Below are 15549 nucleotides of genomic sequence, written 5' to 3' on the forward strand. Positions count from 1 at the left end.
TTTTTGTTAGTTTGTTTTATAAACAGAGAGGATTTATGACAGGAGTGATAGCAGATTGTCCTTTATAAAACTTTTGTAAATATCAATAAAATAGTTTGCAAAGTATATCTATATAGTATATATACTGTATACTTCATTTACAAGCAGGGATGGACATGTACTGTTCCTGCTAGTGATTTTGTTGCTGTGGATTCCATTTTGATGCGGTGTTTGTTTTTGTTCACATTGCTAGCCTTGGGAACCAACACAAAACTTATTCTACTCTGCACTTGAACAATGTTATAATATCCTAAAGTTTAATCATCTGTACATCTCTGTACATTCCCACATGTGTCTCTTTGGCTAGCTGAAAGCAGCCTTGTATTTTCATTTGCAACCTATGTCCATCCTTTTCCATGCTCATCCTGTTGCCATGTAATATTTTCCCAGTCTTCCCAGCTAACAAGAAGAAGAAGATACAAAACTAATCCAGTTACAAACTGACCACTTCAGCAGTGCAGCTGTTTTGCCGTCACATGTTTCAAGAGCTTGTAGCAGAAAGGCTGTGTTGGAAATAGGTTTTATTAAATAAATACATAAAGGGGCCCTACCATGGCCAGTTTGGGTAGAGCTCATACAGGAATTGTGTAAGAAGATATTCTAGGGGAAGAGATTATTTCGGTTCACATATGATTCCAGATGTGCAGACAAACTGAAACGGTAGCAAGGAAAACATTACTACGTGTAGTAAGAATGTGAGGGCTACAACACTGGCTACCTCGTCAGAAGCCAACGAAGAAAAAAGAAATTTCCACAGAAATGGAAAATCTTTTGTAATTATACAAAATTCAAACTAAAAACAACGAGCTATACTTGCAAGGAGGTGAGGTTACACAGATTGACCTGCACATCTGCTGGAAATAGAATATTTGCTTGGCAAATTGTATTGGTGGATATACAGGAGCTACACACTGAATTATTCCGTAGAGTTGGGTATCCATTTTTTTTTGTGCTGAAGATGGACTTGAGAAACACAGAATTAGGAGGCGATTGCAATCACAATGGTGAATAATAAAGCAAACCTTCAAAGTTTTCAGAATATATGAGGCCAGATACTAAACAGCTTGAAACCAAGAGAGTAGTGTGACAGAACAGGAGGACTATCTAGAAGTAAGCAGAAAGAAACCTAAAAGCAAGAATCAGCTCACATCAATTTTCAGGTGGTTTTATGTCCTACTTTTTTTTTTTTTTTTTGGTGTACTCAAGTGTATTTCATGACAGTTCAGTTGTGCTTTTTAACTTGCTTTTCCCCTGTGCTGCTTCTGCCTAGCTTTCAGAGAAGTCACTTAATAACATTGCATTTGACTTCTGTGGATATAAGTAAACGAGATTCATTTTTACTTGTGTGAGAATATTTTCTCTTTGACCAAGCTTTCTAAAGAAATTTCAGGATCTTATTTATATTCAAATTTTTAAAGGTTTTTGTGCAAGCTAACGTTTCTACTTCATAGAGACTCTTTGCATGATATGTTAATTATCAATTAAAGGGCTAATCATTTCAGTGAATGTACTTGAGTTATATGTTTTACTATTGTCTTGATGACTAATGTTCTTGGGGCATTCAGCGCTCTTCCAAACAGCATTCTGTGCAGCATTATTTCAAAATTTGTCTGGAAGCGTTGTTCTGTAAGCACTGCTCTGTAAACTCTGCTGACGAGGAGCTACTGGAAGTGCTATATTGATTCCTAGCTGTTGGGCATCTACTTCTATATTTAAAAAGATGTTATTGCTTTGTTATCGAAATTGAAGGCAGAGGGGAACCTTATTGTTCTAAAACACATGGTAATTAGCAGTGGCAGTGAAAACTGTGAAACATTCTGAAATCAGACTGGAAGAGACTTAGCATGAATCTTACCACAAATTATCGTATTTTCATATGAAAAATGTCATTGAAGACTGGCGCGTTACATACTCCGTGTATTCCTACGGCTTTGCAAAACTGGAGTGATTAGTGATTAATTTGGAGAAAAGCCTGAGGCTTCGGTATCCATCTCAGGCGTGCAGCATCCCTGCCGGCCGGTAGGTGGCAAGGTACGCAAGCTCAGCCTGCAAGGGCTGTGACAGTACCGGCATCTCCACGGCGCTGGGCTGCCCGGCAGGCTGTTGGCATTGCTAGTTTTCGCTGAGGGTGATTCCTTACTGAATAAATATATATATATTCTATGATTAAAATGACATACAGAATGAAGTCTGCGCTGCGTTGGAAGTATGAACTCGTTAATAAGTATCTTTTACCAAAAAAAAAAAAAAAAAAAGTATGAAAAGAGATGGGGAATGGAGGAAAATCACACAGTCCCTTATTTCACAGTTATCATGCAAATCAGACAACACAAGGTCTGGTTACTGGATGGCTCAGAAAATTGGCAATACCCTGACATTTTTGTCTTTGATCACTGGTTTGAGTTTAATCTAGGATGGCAATAGTTACTCGCTTGGCTCAGATGAGATAGTTTGGTGGTTTCAGGCCAACACACAATTGTCCACATCATAAAATGATGACAGCTACTTGGCAAAGCAATATGAAAAGGGAGGCTAAGGCTTTGTTTGAACAGTGAAGTTGTGCTACTTATGTGGATTTAGTTAAACTGATATTATTGTCTGCATCTAGTCACACTTTTATAACTCTTTCTGTATGAGTAGGGATTTCACGTCCATAGCTGTAACAGGCTTTTGTGCCCATGTAAGTATGTCTGCTCTAGAAGCTGTGCTGATATAATTTTATTGGTAAAAAGCTACAACTTAGCCAATAAGGGAGAAGAAACACTGAGAGAGGATTAGAGTAATAAATGACATGGAAATTAATAATTCTGTCACATTTAAGACTATGCAAAGTGGACTTGGTACATTTGGTCCATGATTTTAAATATCAGCGATAGCAGAAATATTAAGCATGAAAAATACTGTGGTATTTGTGATACTAGTTCTGTACCCTCTGCCTTACCCAACCTTCCCACTCTGTTGTGTTGTTCTCCAGAGCCAAAGAGGGATTATCTTCATAGGCTCTCTGCTATCACAGTGGAAGGATTGGTAGGCTGTCCTCTCCTTCTGTCCAAAAGGAAATGGTGGAAGTCCATGAGATGCAAAAGGAACTGGGTGGTTGCAAGGGGCTGTGGAAGGGCAAACAGAGGACAGGAAGCATCCCCTTGCACCAGGCACTGGAACTTCGTCCACAAGGTGCTTCCAGGGGCAGGCAAGGTCAGCATAGCTACAAGGCTGGTAAAGAAGAAGAAATGTCAGTCCTAGTACAGTCCCTAACTCCTCTAACCCCTTGATCAAAGAGTATATTATGTTATGCAATCATGATTTTTTTCACATAGTACTCCTAAGGTTTTAAGTGGTATGAGCCATCAGTGACACGCTAGTCTATTTGTGTGTGTATCCTTATTACACTGAGCTGCAAGATGGTTTCTCAATATTCATTGAGAGCTGCTCCGCATTTTGCATGGGGTTAGGCAATACACAGGTGCAGTTTAATCTAACATACTATGAAACTATATCCTACTTTGTGACAGTAATTTTTTAGCAATGTGCTAGTAGATTTGTACTGAATGTGGTCCAAAACTCATGGATCTTTTATGCTTGTTAGGAGGCCTTCAAGGGTTGTGCATTTAGCATGTGGACACTGTGATCTCTGAGACAGCTGTGGCTGCAGTCAGTATGTTTACAAGTTCTTTGAATGTCTAATAGATGGAGCTTACAAAAAGACTTCTTTGTACATGGATTCTAATCCCCACTTCATGCACATAGTATAGCCTGTGCCTCCCACAGAACGTCATCTAAGGATGCATGTTCTTTGGGCACATCCAAGTTGACCTGCAAGGGTGAGAAAACATCACTGAGCATGCCCACCTCTTCTTGGCCTTGAGTTTCAGATTACTGCTCCCAAGTCATTCATTTACTTTCTTTGTCATTTTGCCATCTACAAATGGAATTAAATATAAAAATGTAATGAGGGGTTGACTGAGATTAATGTACATTCCTGCATGTTTTTGAATGTTGTATTTTCCAAGTGTCATTAGTTCCGTAAGAAAACCAAGATATAAGTCCATAAGAAAACTAAGATATAAATTGGGGTAATGTCTGACTGTGAAGGTAATCTTATTCCGAGGCTTCTTTTTAGGCTGATTTTTTTTTTTCCTAATGTGAACTTGTTTAGGGCAAGCTAGTTTATGTGTTTAAACCTGTAACCCCAGCTGTGAAGCATGAAGAGTGGAATTTGCCTAACCACTCACAGATAGGCCAATATCCATAAATTTTTAGAACAGGTAAATGTATTATACATCTCAGTAATTGTAAAAAGGGAAGCAGAGTTCTGAATTTCTAGCAGTTTTGCTTTGTGCTCTTTCCAGTTTCTAAGCATTGATTATTCATCCTAATCCTACAACTTTCTCTTTGAATTTCCTGAAATGTTGTGACCTTGAAAATCAACAGTCTGAAATTTTTCCTTGCTGTTTTACCAAGTTCTTGAAAGAGAAGGGATATTTCAAATTTAAATATACAATACTTTCTGATGATGCTTTCCTTGTTTAATAGGAACTCTTCCAACTTTCCATTCATGGGTATGCATGCACATACATATGCATTTTGGGGGATAAAGAAGCTTGTTTCAGGCCACAGTGGGGACACGCGCGCGCGCACACACAAAAAAAAGGCATTACCAGGCTCACAGCAGTTAATATTGAACTGGCTGATTTCCTGGATGGATTTTTGGTGTACAAACCTTCCCATTAGGATTAAGTTAATGTTGAGCCCATCCCAGGAGCATAAAGAGCACTCCTCATTAAAAGCTCCTTATTTCCTTTTGAGAGATTGCAGTCATAGTGTTTCTACTAGTAGGTCTCATTTTGCCTGTTACAGCTTTTCTGGTCTGGGACCATGAGATGAATGCCAGCTCTGACCTTTCACAACTTTATGCCATGAATATACTTCAGTGTACATGTTTCTGTACATCCCTTTGACTGATTACAGTATAAAGCCTGTGGATATATGATCCATTTTACATGAGCATAGGGTTTTAGCTTCACTTTAATTATTGTTTTTATTAAGATTCACATTCATAACACCTGTAGTGATCATCTGTAGTGAGCACATGTAGAGGTACAATGCCCTTACCAAAAGTGTCAGGGCTAAAACCCTCAGCAGACATTAGTTACTCACTAACTCACCTTTACATTCTATTAAAGAAAAAATCAGGAAGCCCGAGACACCTAGAAATCCCCAGACTCAGGCTTGCAAGCTTCTGATTCACTTTCGAGAAATGCAATTAAAGACTCTGACAGATGATTTCTGGCACATCCATCTACAGTAGTTTTGTACATTGCTGCCCTCACTCTCCATCATGCCCCTTTTCCAGTTGTCTCCCTATGGCAGAGTCAGTAGAATGGAGCATCACAGCTCTAACTCACAATCAGGCAAATTAGGTTAAACTCTAAAACAAAAATAATGCTCAGGTGCTTTTGTGTGTGAAATAAGAAAGTTGAAGCATTCTGTTTTTACTCTAAGTCCAGTAACAAACAGCTGGGGGCTAAGACACAAACATCTTAAATGGCTGCAGCTGTTTACTTGGTAAATGTGAGCCAGGTCCCTTAAGTCCATTTTTATTTTTTCTTAAGAATATGTCAGTATACTTTCCACTTATTAAATTTAGTGATCTAACTGCCTCAAAATTAACTCATGCTTTTTTATGCCTAAGTCAACAGTGGAACCAAACTGAAATACTTGCTTTTCAAAGGGTAGTTATTGGGAATTTCTGAAAAATCAGTTCCCATTAAAAGTGTAAGGGGTCATCACTGATAAGTCACTATTCATTTTGATGTTCATATTGGTTAAAACTATTTAAGTTATATTTGGTAATGTATCATAAATTCATATTGGAAAATAGTTTTTGGGGAATAGAAATACTGCATCAGAATCTGCCAATTTTTTGTCAATCTTTGGCAGCATTCACATGCTTGCAGATTTTGGTATTTGCCTTAAAGGCACATTTTCATCATGCCTGTTTTCCTTGTAGCTCCCCTGGTTGGCATTCTGCCTTGCAGACATTTGCAGGATGGGGCCTCAGGCCTTCCAGGCTTGCAGTAGAGCTAGACACCCTTGGGTGTAGGACCATAGAGTATGGATTCCCAAGGAAAACATCTCATTTAATGGGACCTTTCAAAATAGCAACTTTTCAGTCTGAAGTGTAAGTAGATTTTTCTTATATTCCTATTTGCGAACAGCTGATGTTCAGGTTTGTAGATGTGCCTGGTAAGGTAGCAAAATAGTTTAAAATTCTTATATATGTGCTCCCTGTTCTTCACCTAAGCTAAGCAAAAATTCAGGAAGGAGAAAATACAAATATCAGTTCACACAGCAGACAGACACGTACCTGGTTTGCAGCATTCACTTGCTCCAGTTGTTAGGAATAAGCTGAGCAAAAACCAAGGTAAAACTCCTGGATGAACATCCCATTGGGGTACCAAATTTGCTGTCACTAAAAAGAACCTGATCTTACAAGATAGTTCCTCTAGTTTATAATTGATTTGATTGAGCTCTTTCCTATACAGCACATGCACAGTAAACCAAGGAACTTGAGAGCTTCAGTTCAGGTGCCACAGGTATGGTCATGTGGCAGAAGGTGGCCAGTGCAGTATGTAGCTGCCTAGAATAAGTTACAAAAATAAATAATAATTTATCCTTATGGGGAAAAAAATAAAATAAAAATAAAATGTGTATCTGGGAAAGTGAGACGAGCAAGTCTGGGGGTGCTGAATAGCTCCAGGGGGAGAGTTCTTGTTTATCTGTGTTAGGCAGAGGTTATCCAGGATGTCAATATTTTGGTAGACCTGCCTCAATAATACTGCACAGTAATTCATAGTTACAAAAGTCTGATTGTTCTCTGTATGTTTTGTGGGCTGAAATATTATATGGGGGTATATGGTGCCTACTGAATCACTCTTAAAGTAACTGAGTAGCTGCTTGATAGTTGAGCTGTAGTAGATGCTTAAGTGTGTACTTTTTGCTCACCTTATTTGCTGAGCTAGTTAAACTGTCTGGACGGGGCATGGGATAAAGAGGGAATCTGAATGAATAAAGATTGTAGAAGTGAAAATAGTAATTTACCATAAAACAGAAGTTCTAGCTACCAAGTACACGTTGGATACTTTGCTGTGCTCCGCAGCTAAGCTTAGACACAATAAAACCATCTACACATGTATGATGATGCGTATACATGTGCTTGATATGCATATGATACGCAGTGGCACAGCAGAAAAGTTGAAACACCATCAATCAGTCCTCAGGTTGATTGCATAACCTCATGCACAGCATAACCATTGTTGACTTTTGCTTCTGTGATGCATGAGTAGGAATTGTCAGACTAATGGAAAATCTAAAGGCCATGAAAACATGACTGCAGACCAGCCTACCATTCCTTTCCCCTGTGAGAGACGAGCAGAGGAAAAACTTGTAGGACAACACAATCCCAGATTTGCTTCAGTACACTTTGATGCTGTTGTATCTGGAAGAGCAAGTTTCCGTTTAGGCTTTGAGCTAGGAATCAGTGAATTCATCTGTCTGGCTGAACTGCAAACAGTTCAAATTTCAGAGTATAACATTTTTGAACAACAGCAGGGAAAATTTTAATTTATTACATTGGCTAATGGCAGATTCTTTTTTTAAAAAGCAATAAATATTTGCACAACAAGTACCTTAAAAGTGATGAAGAAAGAGGAAAGGGGAAAAAAAAAAGAAAAAAAGTATGATATGCCTATAGTAATAAAACAAGAGTTCCTTTGAAATCATATTTAGGGGTTAGCCAGAATGTGTCTTAGAGTAGTAATTTATTTGTACTCTTGCTCAGCTCTATTGGTGAACAGTTTATCATAAATGCTCTGTGAGATTAAGTATACTTTTATCAGCATAGGCTTGTGCTTAGCAAACTCTTGTGCGTGCTAGGCATTTTTATGGCAGAAGTCAGCAGGTGATGGGGTATAGTTTAAGTAATCAATGTGCTTTCTTCATGAGAAGTGGTACTGTTTCTACTTTTGTCACCCAACTTCTTAGAGATGCCATTGCAATCCTTCTGTTTTAATCTCCTGACTAGTGTCAATACTCAGGAAAAGAGTGTTGGTATACTATTTGATATTTTTGAGAATTTAACTGTGTTGTTCAAGATTACCTTTGCTCAAGGGTTGGTGCGCTAACAGTAAATAAAAATAAGCCACTAATAAAATCCTGACTCACCAGAATTGATCAACATGAAAGCAGAAATCTAAATCGTTGTTACTGTTTAACACAGAAGAGGGAGACTACAAAATTAAATCACTTTGTGATAATTCCTTATGAACTGTCACGGTATCAGCATCTGAACAAAGTCTGTAAGATTCTGATAATTTTCCTCAATTTCCTTTTAGAAAAGTTAGTTAACATGGCTTGACTCCTGGAATTATTAAGGAAGAGTATGTAGACATTATGTAATTATTATAAAATCATGAATCCACCTCTAGGCGGACTTGCTTTTAAATATACACACACAAATATATACACACATTCTGTCTTTTACTGACAGAAAATTGGTAATCAACCTGAGTCTATTTTTATGTTTGTTTTACAGTTGACTTAAGATTGAGTCAGAATGAAAAACAAACAAACAAGCAAAAAACCAAAACCCACACTGGCCAGTGGTGCACAGTGTTTCAAAATCAGGGTCTTTACATTGGTTTAATTCAGACAGGTTATGCTGATTCTGACTAGGACACTGATGGTCATTTCCTGGATAATTACTTTTATTTTTTTTTTTACATTTTTTGTCATGCACTGAGGTGAATCAGCTACATATGTTTAATCAGTACACATAATTACACTGAAGACTGACTGAAATAGAACCCAAAACATGTCCACTCATAAGTCGTTGGGTGTCCTTTATCATCATATTTGTCTTATGGCATGGTTAACTACAGAAATGGCATTGGCCAGACTGATGAGTGCCCTCCGTAATAATTATGAGCTTTTACAAAACACTTCTATTCTAAAAGCACAGTTGCATCTGGATATAGTTCTGTCAGTCTCCTGCCACTTTGTCTAGATGTTCCCAGAAGAGAACAGACCCTCCTCTTGAACTTTCCAGAGTGCTTGTACGGACAGCAATACAACATTTACGCAAAACCAGGACTCTAACCCTTACCAGTTGCATGGCCAAGGCATAAACAGTAAGGTGGACTTTCACAATCTTCTGCAAAACTCGTAAGTACACTGCTGGTCAATAGTGCCAACTGCATAATGTTGGAAATCCAGAAATTACTAAAAGTATCTCAAAGGAAAATGCTGGAATTGCAGAAGGGTGATTAAACTGGCTAATAATACCAACCTGCATTGGAAGGCCTGCACCAATATTGATTTTCCATTGCTGAAATTTTTACTCTTGATGAAAAAGGGTACTTAAGTGAATTTTAGACAAGATCTGTAGAACAGCTGGGCCTATAAAGAAAAGCTCTAACTTTCTTTGTTTTGCTTTTCCTTCCTCTTCAGTAAAATAGAAAATGGATGTCCTAATAGGGTAAGACTAGTTGCTGGAAAGGAAAAGATAAGAAACAATGAAAAACATATAAGCAATTAGTCTTGAGAAGCAGGATTTGAATTAGTTAGTCTTGTGGTAGCTGCTTAAGGAGTCGCTGCCAATTTGTATGGTTCATGTGAAATGGTATTGTGCTTTTCCTGTATTGTCACAGAGAGAAAAATAAATAAATAAATAAATGAATAGTCCCACATAGCACCTGAGAAATTTCCTCTATGGACACTAAAAATTTAGCCTTTTAGGAAAATTGTGAATGAAAATGTAGACATTGCAGTAAGGCAGAAAGTTCAACACATTTGAGCTCTGCCCAACCAGAATTGTTTCAGAAAATATTACAGGGTTAGCGTTAGCAGAGAGCTTCCTTGAGGGTCCCGTTGAAGTGGTCAAGGATTTATGAACTTGATTTGTTATCTTTCTTTTTTAGCAGCGGGATTAGGGCAAAAAATTGGAGCAGGAGAAGAGATTTATAAGCCATTTTTCACATTAATTTCAATTTGTTAAATATATTTTTTTCTGGTTTGAGTTAAGGTGATTTTTCTTCATTTCTTCTACAGTACATACTGTCTGTCCAGCTGTGGCCCAAAATACTTAAGAAAAAATCTGCTGGCTTTAGTAATGTTATGTATCTGGCATAAACTTCTGGAGAAAGCTCTTCTGGGAGGAAAGAATGGATTTACCCATTGATGAAAAGCTCACAACTGTAATATAAAGCGAGGATTTGATTAGTAGAGGTTCAGGGGACATAGTTGTTAGCTCTTTGTACACTTCTGCCTCACATCCCACGCATATTTTCCTTCTGTTTTTAGCCTCTCTCTTCAATACCTGTATATTAACCGTTTTTTTTTTTTTTTCCCTGCTGTTTTTTGGTGATGATGATATTTGTTTGTTTGTTTCCCAAAGATAGCCAGTAGCAGAGTAATTTTCAGCTCATCGCTGTTACTCTGGCATATGTTTCAAAGTACATCCTGAATCTCTTTTCAAAGTTAAGGCTAAATGGGTTACAGTTAGGAGACTATACATAACTGTTAGAAATTGAAATCAGTTATCAGAGGAAGGAGGGCAGGAGAGATCCGTAGTACACTGTCAGTTCAACAGAACCCAGTGGAAAAGCAGAAGCAGTACATTCTTCTAAAAACTAAATCTGCATAAATTTCACTGATACAAAATCAATGTCCTCAACTGTCCCCCCTCCCTCCCCAACCCCCACCCAAGTATGTTTCAAAACTGACTGAATTCATATTATAAAACCATTTCAAGCAGATTCTTTAGAAAGTGTTTTACAGGTACACAGGTTAGCTGGCAGCATTTTCTTACCTACCTCCAGATGGGTTTCTTAATGATGAACTTTATTGAAAGCAGCCCAGAGGAGAAGAACCTGGAGGTGTTGGATGACGAGAAGCTCAACATGAGCCAGCAATGTGTGCTTGCAGCATAGAAGGCCAACCGTATCCTGGGCTGCATCAAAAGAAGTGTGGCCAGCAGGTCGAGGGAGGTGATTCTCCCCCTCTGCTCCTGTGTGACCCCACCTGGAGTACTGCGTTCAGCTCTAGGGCCCCCAGCACAAGAAGGACACGGACATACTAAAACGAGTCCAGAGGAGGGCCACAAGGATGACCTAGAGGACTGGAGCACCTCTCCTATGAAGACAGGCTGAGGGAGTTGGGTTTGTTCAGCTAAGAGAGAAGAAGACTGGAGAGACCTTACAGCAGCCTTCCAGTACCTAAAGGAGGCTTACAGGAAAGCTGGGGAGGGACTCTTTGTCAGGGAGTGTAGGCTAGGAGGAGTAGTGGGTTTAAACTAGAAGAGTGTAGGTTTAGATTAGATATAAGGAAGAAATTCTTTACTATGAGGTTGGTGAGGCACTGGAGCAGCTTGCTCAGAGAAGCTGTGGATGCCCCATCCCTGGAGGTGTTTAAGGCCAGGCTGGATGGGGCTTTGGGCAACCTGGTCTGGTGGGAGGTGTTCCTGCTCATGGCAGGGGGTAGGGGTGGCGAGTTAGATGAGCTATGAGGTCCCTTCCAAACCAAACCACTCTATGATTTTATGAATATAACTTACCCCACCTAATTCTGATGCCATTCCAGGGATATTTTAAACAGGAAGATTACTCCAATGAACCTATTTTAACAAGACTTTTATTGAAAACATACACAAAGTCAACATGTTATTTAGCTTCTGAATGTACATATTAGAGAATATTCATATTAGAGAAGAATATTTTAAGAAAAAGGGAAATACAACTGGCATATACTGCAGTTTACATTACTAAGGCATTTAGGCTTAAGAGAAGGTTGTACCGTGTGTGTGTGTCTATCTATATACACAAACACACAAATACATACACACAAGTTATCTGATTTTAAACTGTACAGTGCTATGCAATTTGTTTTTTAAAATTTTTATCACACTAAATATTTTTTAATCCAAATAGTAGAAGTTGTTCACAGAACAGCAGTAATAATCTACTCTTCAAGAGTTTGCTTACAATTACAATACTAAAGATGCACAAAAAAAAAAAAAAGATCTTCATGGGAAAGTTCTCTCTTACCAAATTGAGGCTCAAGTAAGAAAAACACTAGTTTGCAAAGGCACCGTGGAGACAGGTTTTCATACATTAAATACAACATGAATCATTCACAATAACAAGTTTAGTGTTTCTGGGAACTTTTGTAAATACAACACAGTTGGTCACACAAAAATGTTTCTGTTGATTTGTCTTGGCAACTCAGATGCATCAACAGTGTAACAGCATAACAGCTTTGTTCCCATCTGACAGAAAATAATGGCAGTTCTGCAAGGCGAACGTTAAACCTGACCGTATGTATTTATTAATTCCACAGTGTTTTGACAGATTATAAGGGACGCAACTTAAAGGATGCTGACACGCTCACTGAGGGCTTTCATTTCTGTTTCTTCTAGCTTGGTGTTTTCATTATGGTTAGCATTTGGACTGATAAGGTGTGCTGGATACTGCAATCCATGTTCTCCTGAATACTGTTCCCATCGGGAGTCATCACTTTCATGGGTAATGTAACGTTCCTCCATTTTACATTCAAGTTCCCTTAAATCTAACCAGGTTTGATAGTCCTGAAATAAAGTAATAGCATTTGTTTTAACATTTCTAAAATAAATGACATTCTCTTCTACTACCAATAATATACAAAGTGCTACTAAGTCAGCAATTTGAGTATCATGCATCCCTATTGCCCCAGAACAGAAAAAACATATAATCAATAAATATGAAATCTGCCTACAGAAATAGGTATCATATTCAGAGCACTACCTGTTAAATTAATTTTATTAAACTCTGTTCTAAGTATAGTATGGAGATATTACAGATTGTTTTGCAGGATGTATGAACAGTCTACAGATTTCTGTGATATGGCATGGGTGGTAAAACAATTCCTTGCACTAGTCATAAGATGTAAGGGGAAGAAGAAACATCTTTAAATCAGACTTCTACATCCACATGATCAGTATAAGATAGTCAAGAAAGTTGTTCCATCTCAGTATAATAGTGCAGGACATGAATTCAGCTTGAGCTAGAAAAAACCTGCTTTTCCAAACATAGCCAAGTAGTGGTGTGCTCATATAAATGCATACACCTAAATATCAAAGCTACATTGGAACTCTGTTTTGACAGTCAACAGTAAGGTTGCAAACACATTTGGTTCTCTTTAACATACTCTGCAGCCTCTGATCTGCCCAAGGCATATCTCAGGTTCAATAATTACTTTTCTTATTCCCACCCAAAGCATCCATGAAGCTACAGTAATAAAGCCAACCCTAGTCCCACCCAGCCTAACCTCTCCTCACAACTCTGTACCCAGTTTTATTTTTTTCTCATCCACTTTGTCATTACTTAAGAGACAACCCTGGTCACCTAGCCAAAGCATCAGAAAGCCCACACCCTGTAAATGCACACACAAAAGACTTCACCTTTCATTTCTTGCATCCTTAGGCCCACTTCTTACACAGACTTCCTCTCAGAAATCATCTCTACCTCTCACTCCCCTGCTCCACTGTTATCTTTCCTTCACCCACAAGCTTGGGCTTTTCTGGAAGGAGGACTCATCCATGGTGCTAGAGCTGCTGCTGTACTGCCTTGCCTTGGTTCACCTCCATTCACTATTGCACAAGGGACAAAAGTGAACGTAGAGAGGTGAAGGATGCTGTCCCATCACGTGAGACAGCCAGCAGCTGCGCTGCAGAACTTAGCTCAGATCACCTCTCTGGTCCCCAGAGGCCCAGACAAATGCATTCTGTAATGGTTGGCAGGGAGAACACAGTCTTGGAGGAAAAGACTAGAGGGTGACAGGAAATCTGCAAGGAAGAAAGCAAGCCCAGGAGAAATGTCCCTGGGGAAGGCAGGGGTGTGGTGGAAGGTTGCAGCCCTTTTCCTCCTGTTCCAACAGGTCACCCCCCACTTTGAGAAACATTGTTCAAGGAATAGGACCCAGGTCTTAGTTCAGATAAAGATCCCTTTGGGACTGTAGACTACGCATCTGATCTGTGCCATGCCTGTGCATGATTAGTTTCCTATGCACATATATGCATCCCTTGGGGGATCCTGTGGGCTGATGTCCCAGCCTGGCCTTGGCCTGTCCCCATTGCCAGGGAGGTCCCCAATGCCCGGGGCTGCTCTGGCCTGTCCTGCTCCCTGGATGCTCACTGCATTGATTCTGTTTGACATGTTTTAACTTGCAGTGACTTTGTTGCTGCAAGGATAACAACTTAACATATAAGGAACAGAAGACAGTGCAGTGGATGATAGCATGTCAGAAATTCCTAACATTTCAGTTTCCAGTAGAAGACTTCAACTGAAAGTGGCTAATGCATTTCCCTGGAAAGAATACAGCTTCGCTAGCTCTTCTAATGACTGAAATGGCAGACTATTAATTAGTTTTAATAATAAGTGAATCAGGGCTCCATGTGTGAATTGATGACACCAAGCTGAGTGATGCGATTGATACAATAGAAGGAAGGGAAGCCATCCAAAGGGAGCATCCAAAAGTCCCCCTCTACTCTGCCCTTGTGAGGCCCCAGCTGGAGTCCTGCATGCAGGTCTCAAGCCCCCAGCACAAGAAGGATGTTGATCTGTTAGAACGGGTCCAGAGGAGGGCCACAAAGATGATCAAGGGGCTGGAGCACCTCTCCTATGAAGATAGGCTGAGAGAGTTGGGGCTGTTCAGCCTACAGAAGAGAAGGCTCTGGCTCAGTACTTAAAAGGGACTTTAAAAAAGATGGAGAGCAACTCTTTGCTCAATCAGATAATGACAGGGGAATGGTTTTAACTAAAAGAGGGGAGATTTAGATTAGAAATTAGGAGGAAATTCTTCACTCAGAGGGTGGTGAGGCACTAGAACAGGTTGCCCAGAGAGGTTGTGGATGCCCCATCCTTGGAAGTGTTCGAGACCAGGTTAGATGAGGCCCTGAGCAACCTGATCTAGTGGATGGCATCTCTGCCTATGGCACGGGGGTTGGAACTAGATAATCTTTAAGGTCCCTTCCAACCCAAGCCATTCTATGATATGATTCTATGATATGTTGGGGCAGACCCAAGCCAATTTGATAATGCAAGCTGAATGACTTTATAGTCTATCTATCTATCTATCTATATGTTCTTAGCAGACAAACTAAATATACTACTTTGAAAACATGAGAGAGTTTAGTATTGGAATCTCATACTTCAAAAATTAATTAGAATATATACATTAACTGGTGAAGGAATATGAGGTTCTCGGGATCAGAAAACATCTTTGTGTTTGTAGATTTGCCTAGATTCTACTGTACTTAAAGGTGAAAATTTTCATATACTTAGAGACTAAATACTCAGGAAAAAAAAACATGGAGTTTGCAGCAATACCTGTAACCATGGATGGCTTAATGTTTTGTCCACACTGTAGCGCTTTCTCATTTTCACTTGCAACAAATTATTTATGAGATCGATAGCTGAA

General features: G+C 39.2%; 1 protein-coding gene across 3 annotated transcripts in view; it reads right to left on the reverse strand.

Annotated features, from left to right (window-relative positions):
* Window positions 1-11715: 11715 nt before the first annotated feature.
* Window positions 11716-15549, reverse strand: part of PRKD1 (protein kinase D1) — a 131646-nt gene continuing 127812 nt past the window's right edge. For all 3 annotated transcript variants that reach the window (XM_040558385.1, XM_040558384.1, XM_040558386.1), the window contains 2 exons: window positions 15459-15544; window positions 11716-12679 (listed from right to left, as the gene is read on the reverse strand). In XM_040558385.1, coding sequence (XP_040414319.1) covers window positions 12461-12679; window positions 15459-15544 — 305 coding nt within the window. In that variant the 3' untranslated portion in view covers window positions 11716-12460. The remainder of the gene's footprint in view (window positions 12680-15458; window positions 15545-15549) is intronic.

This window comes from Cygnus olor, chromosome 5 (assembly GCF_009769625.2).
Source record: "Cygnus olor isolate bCygOlo1 chromosome 5, bCygOlo1.pri.v2, whole genome shotgun sequence".
Taxonomy (NCBI): Eukaryota; Metazoa; Chordata; class Aves; order Anseriformes; family Anatidae; genus Cygnus; species Cygnus olor.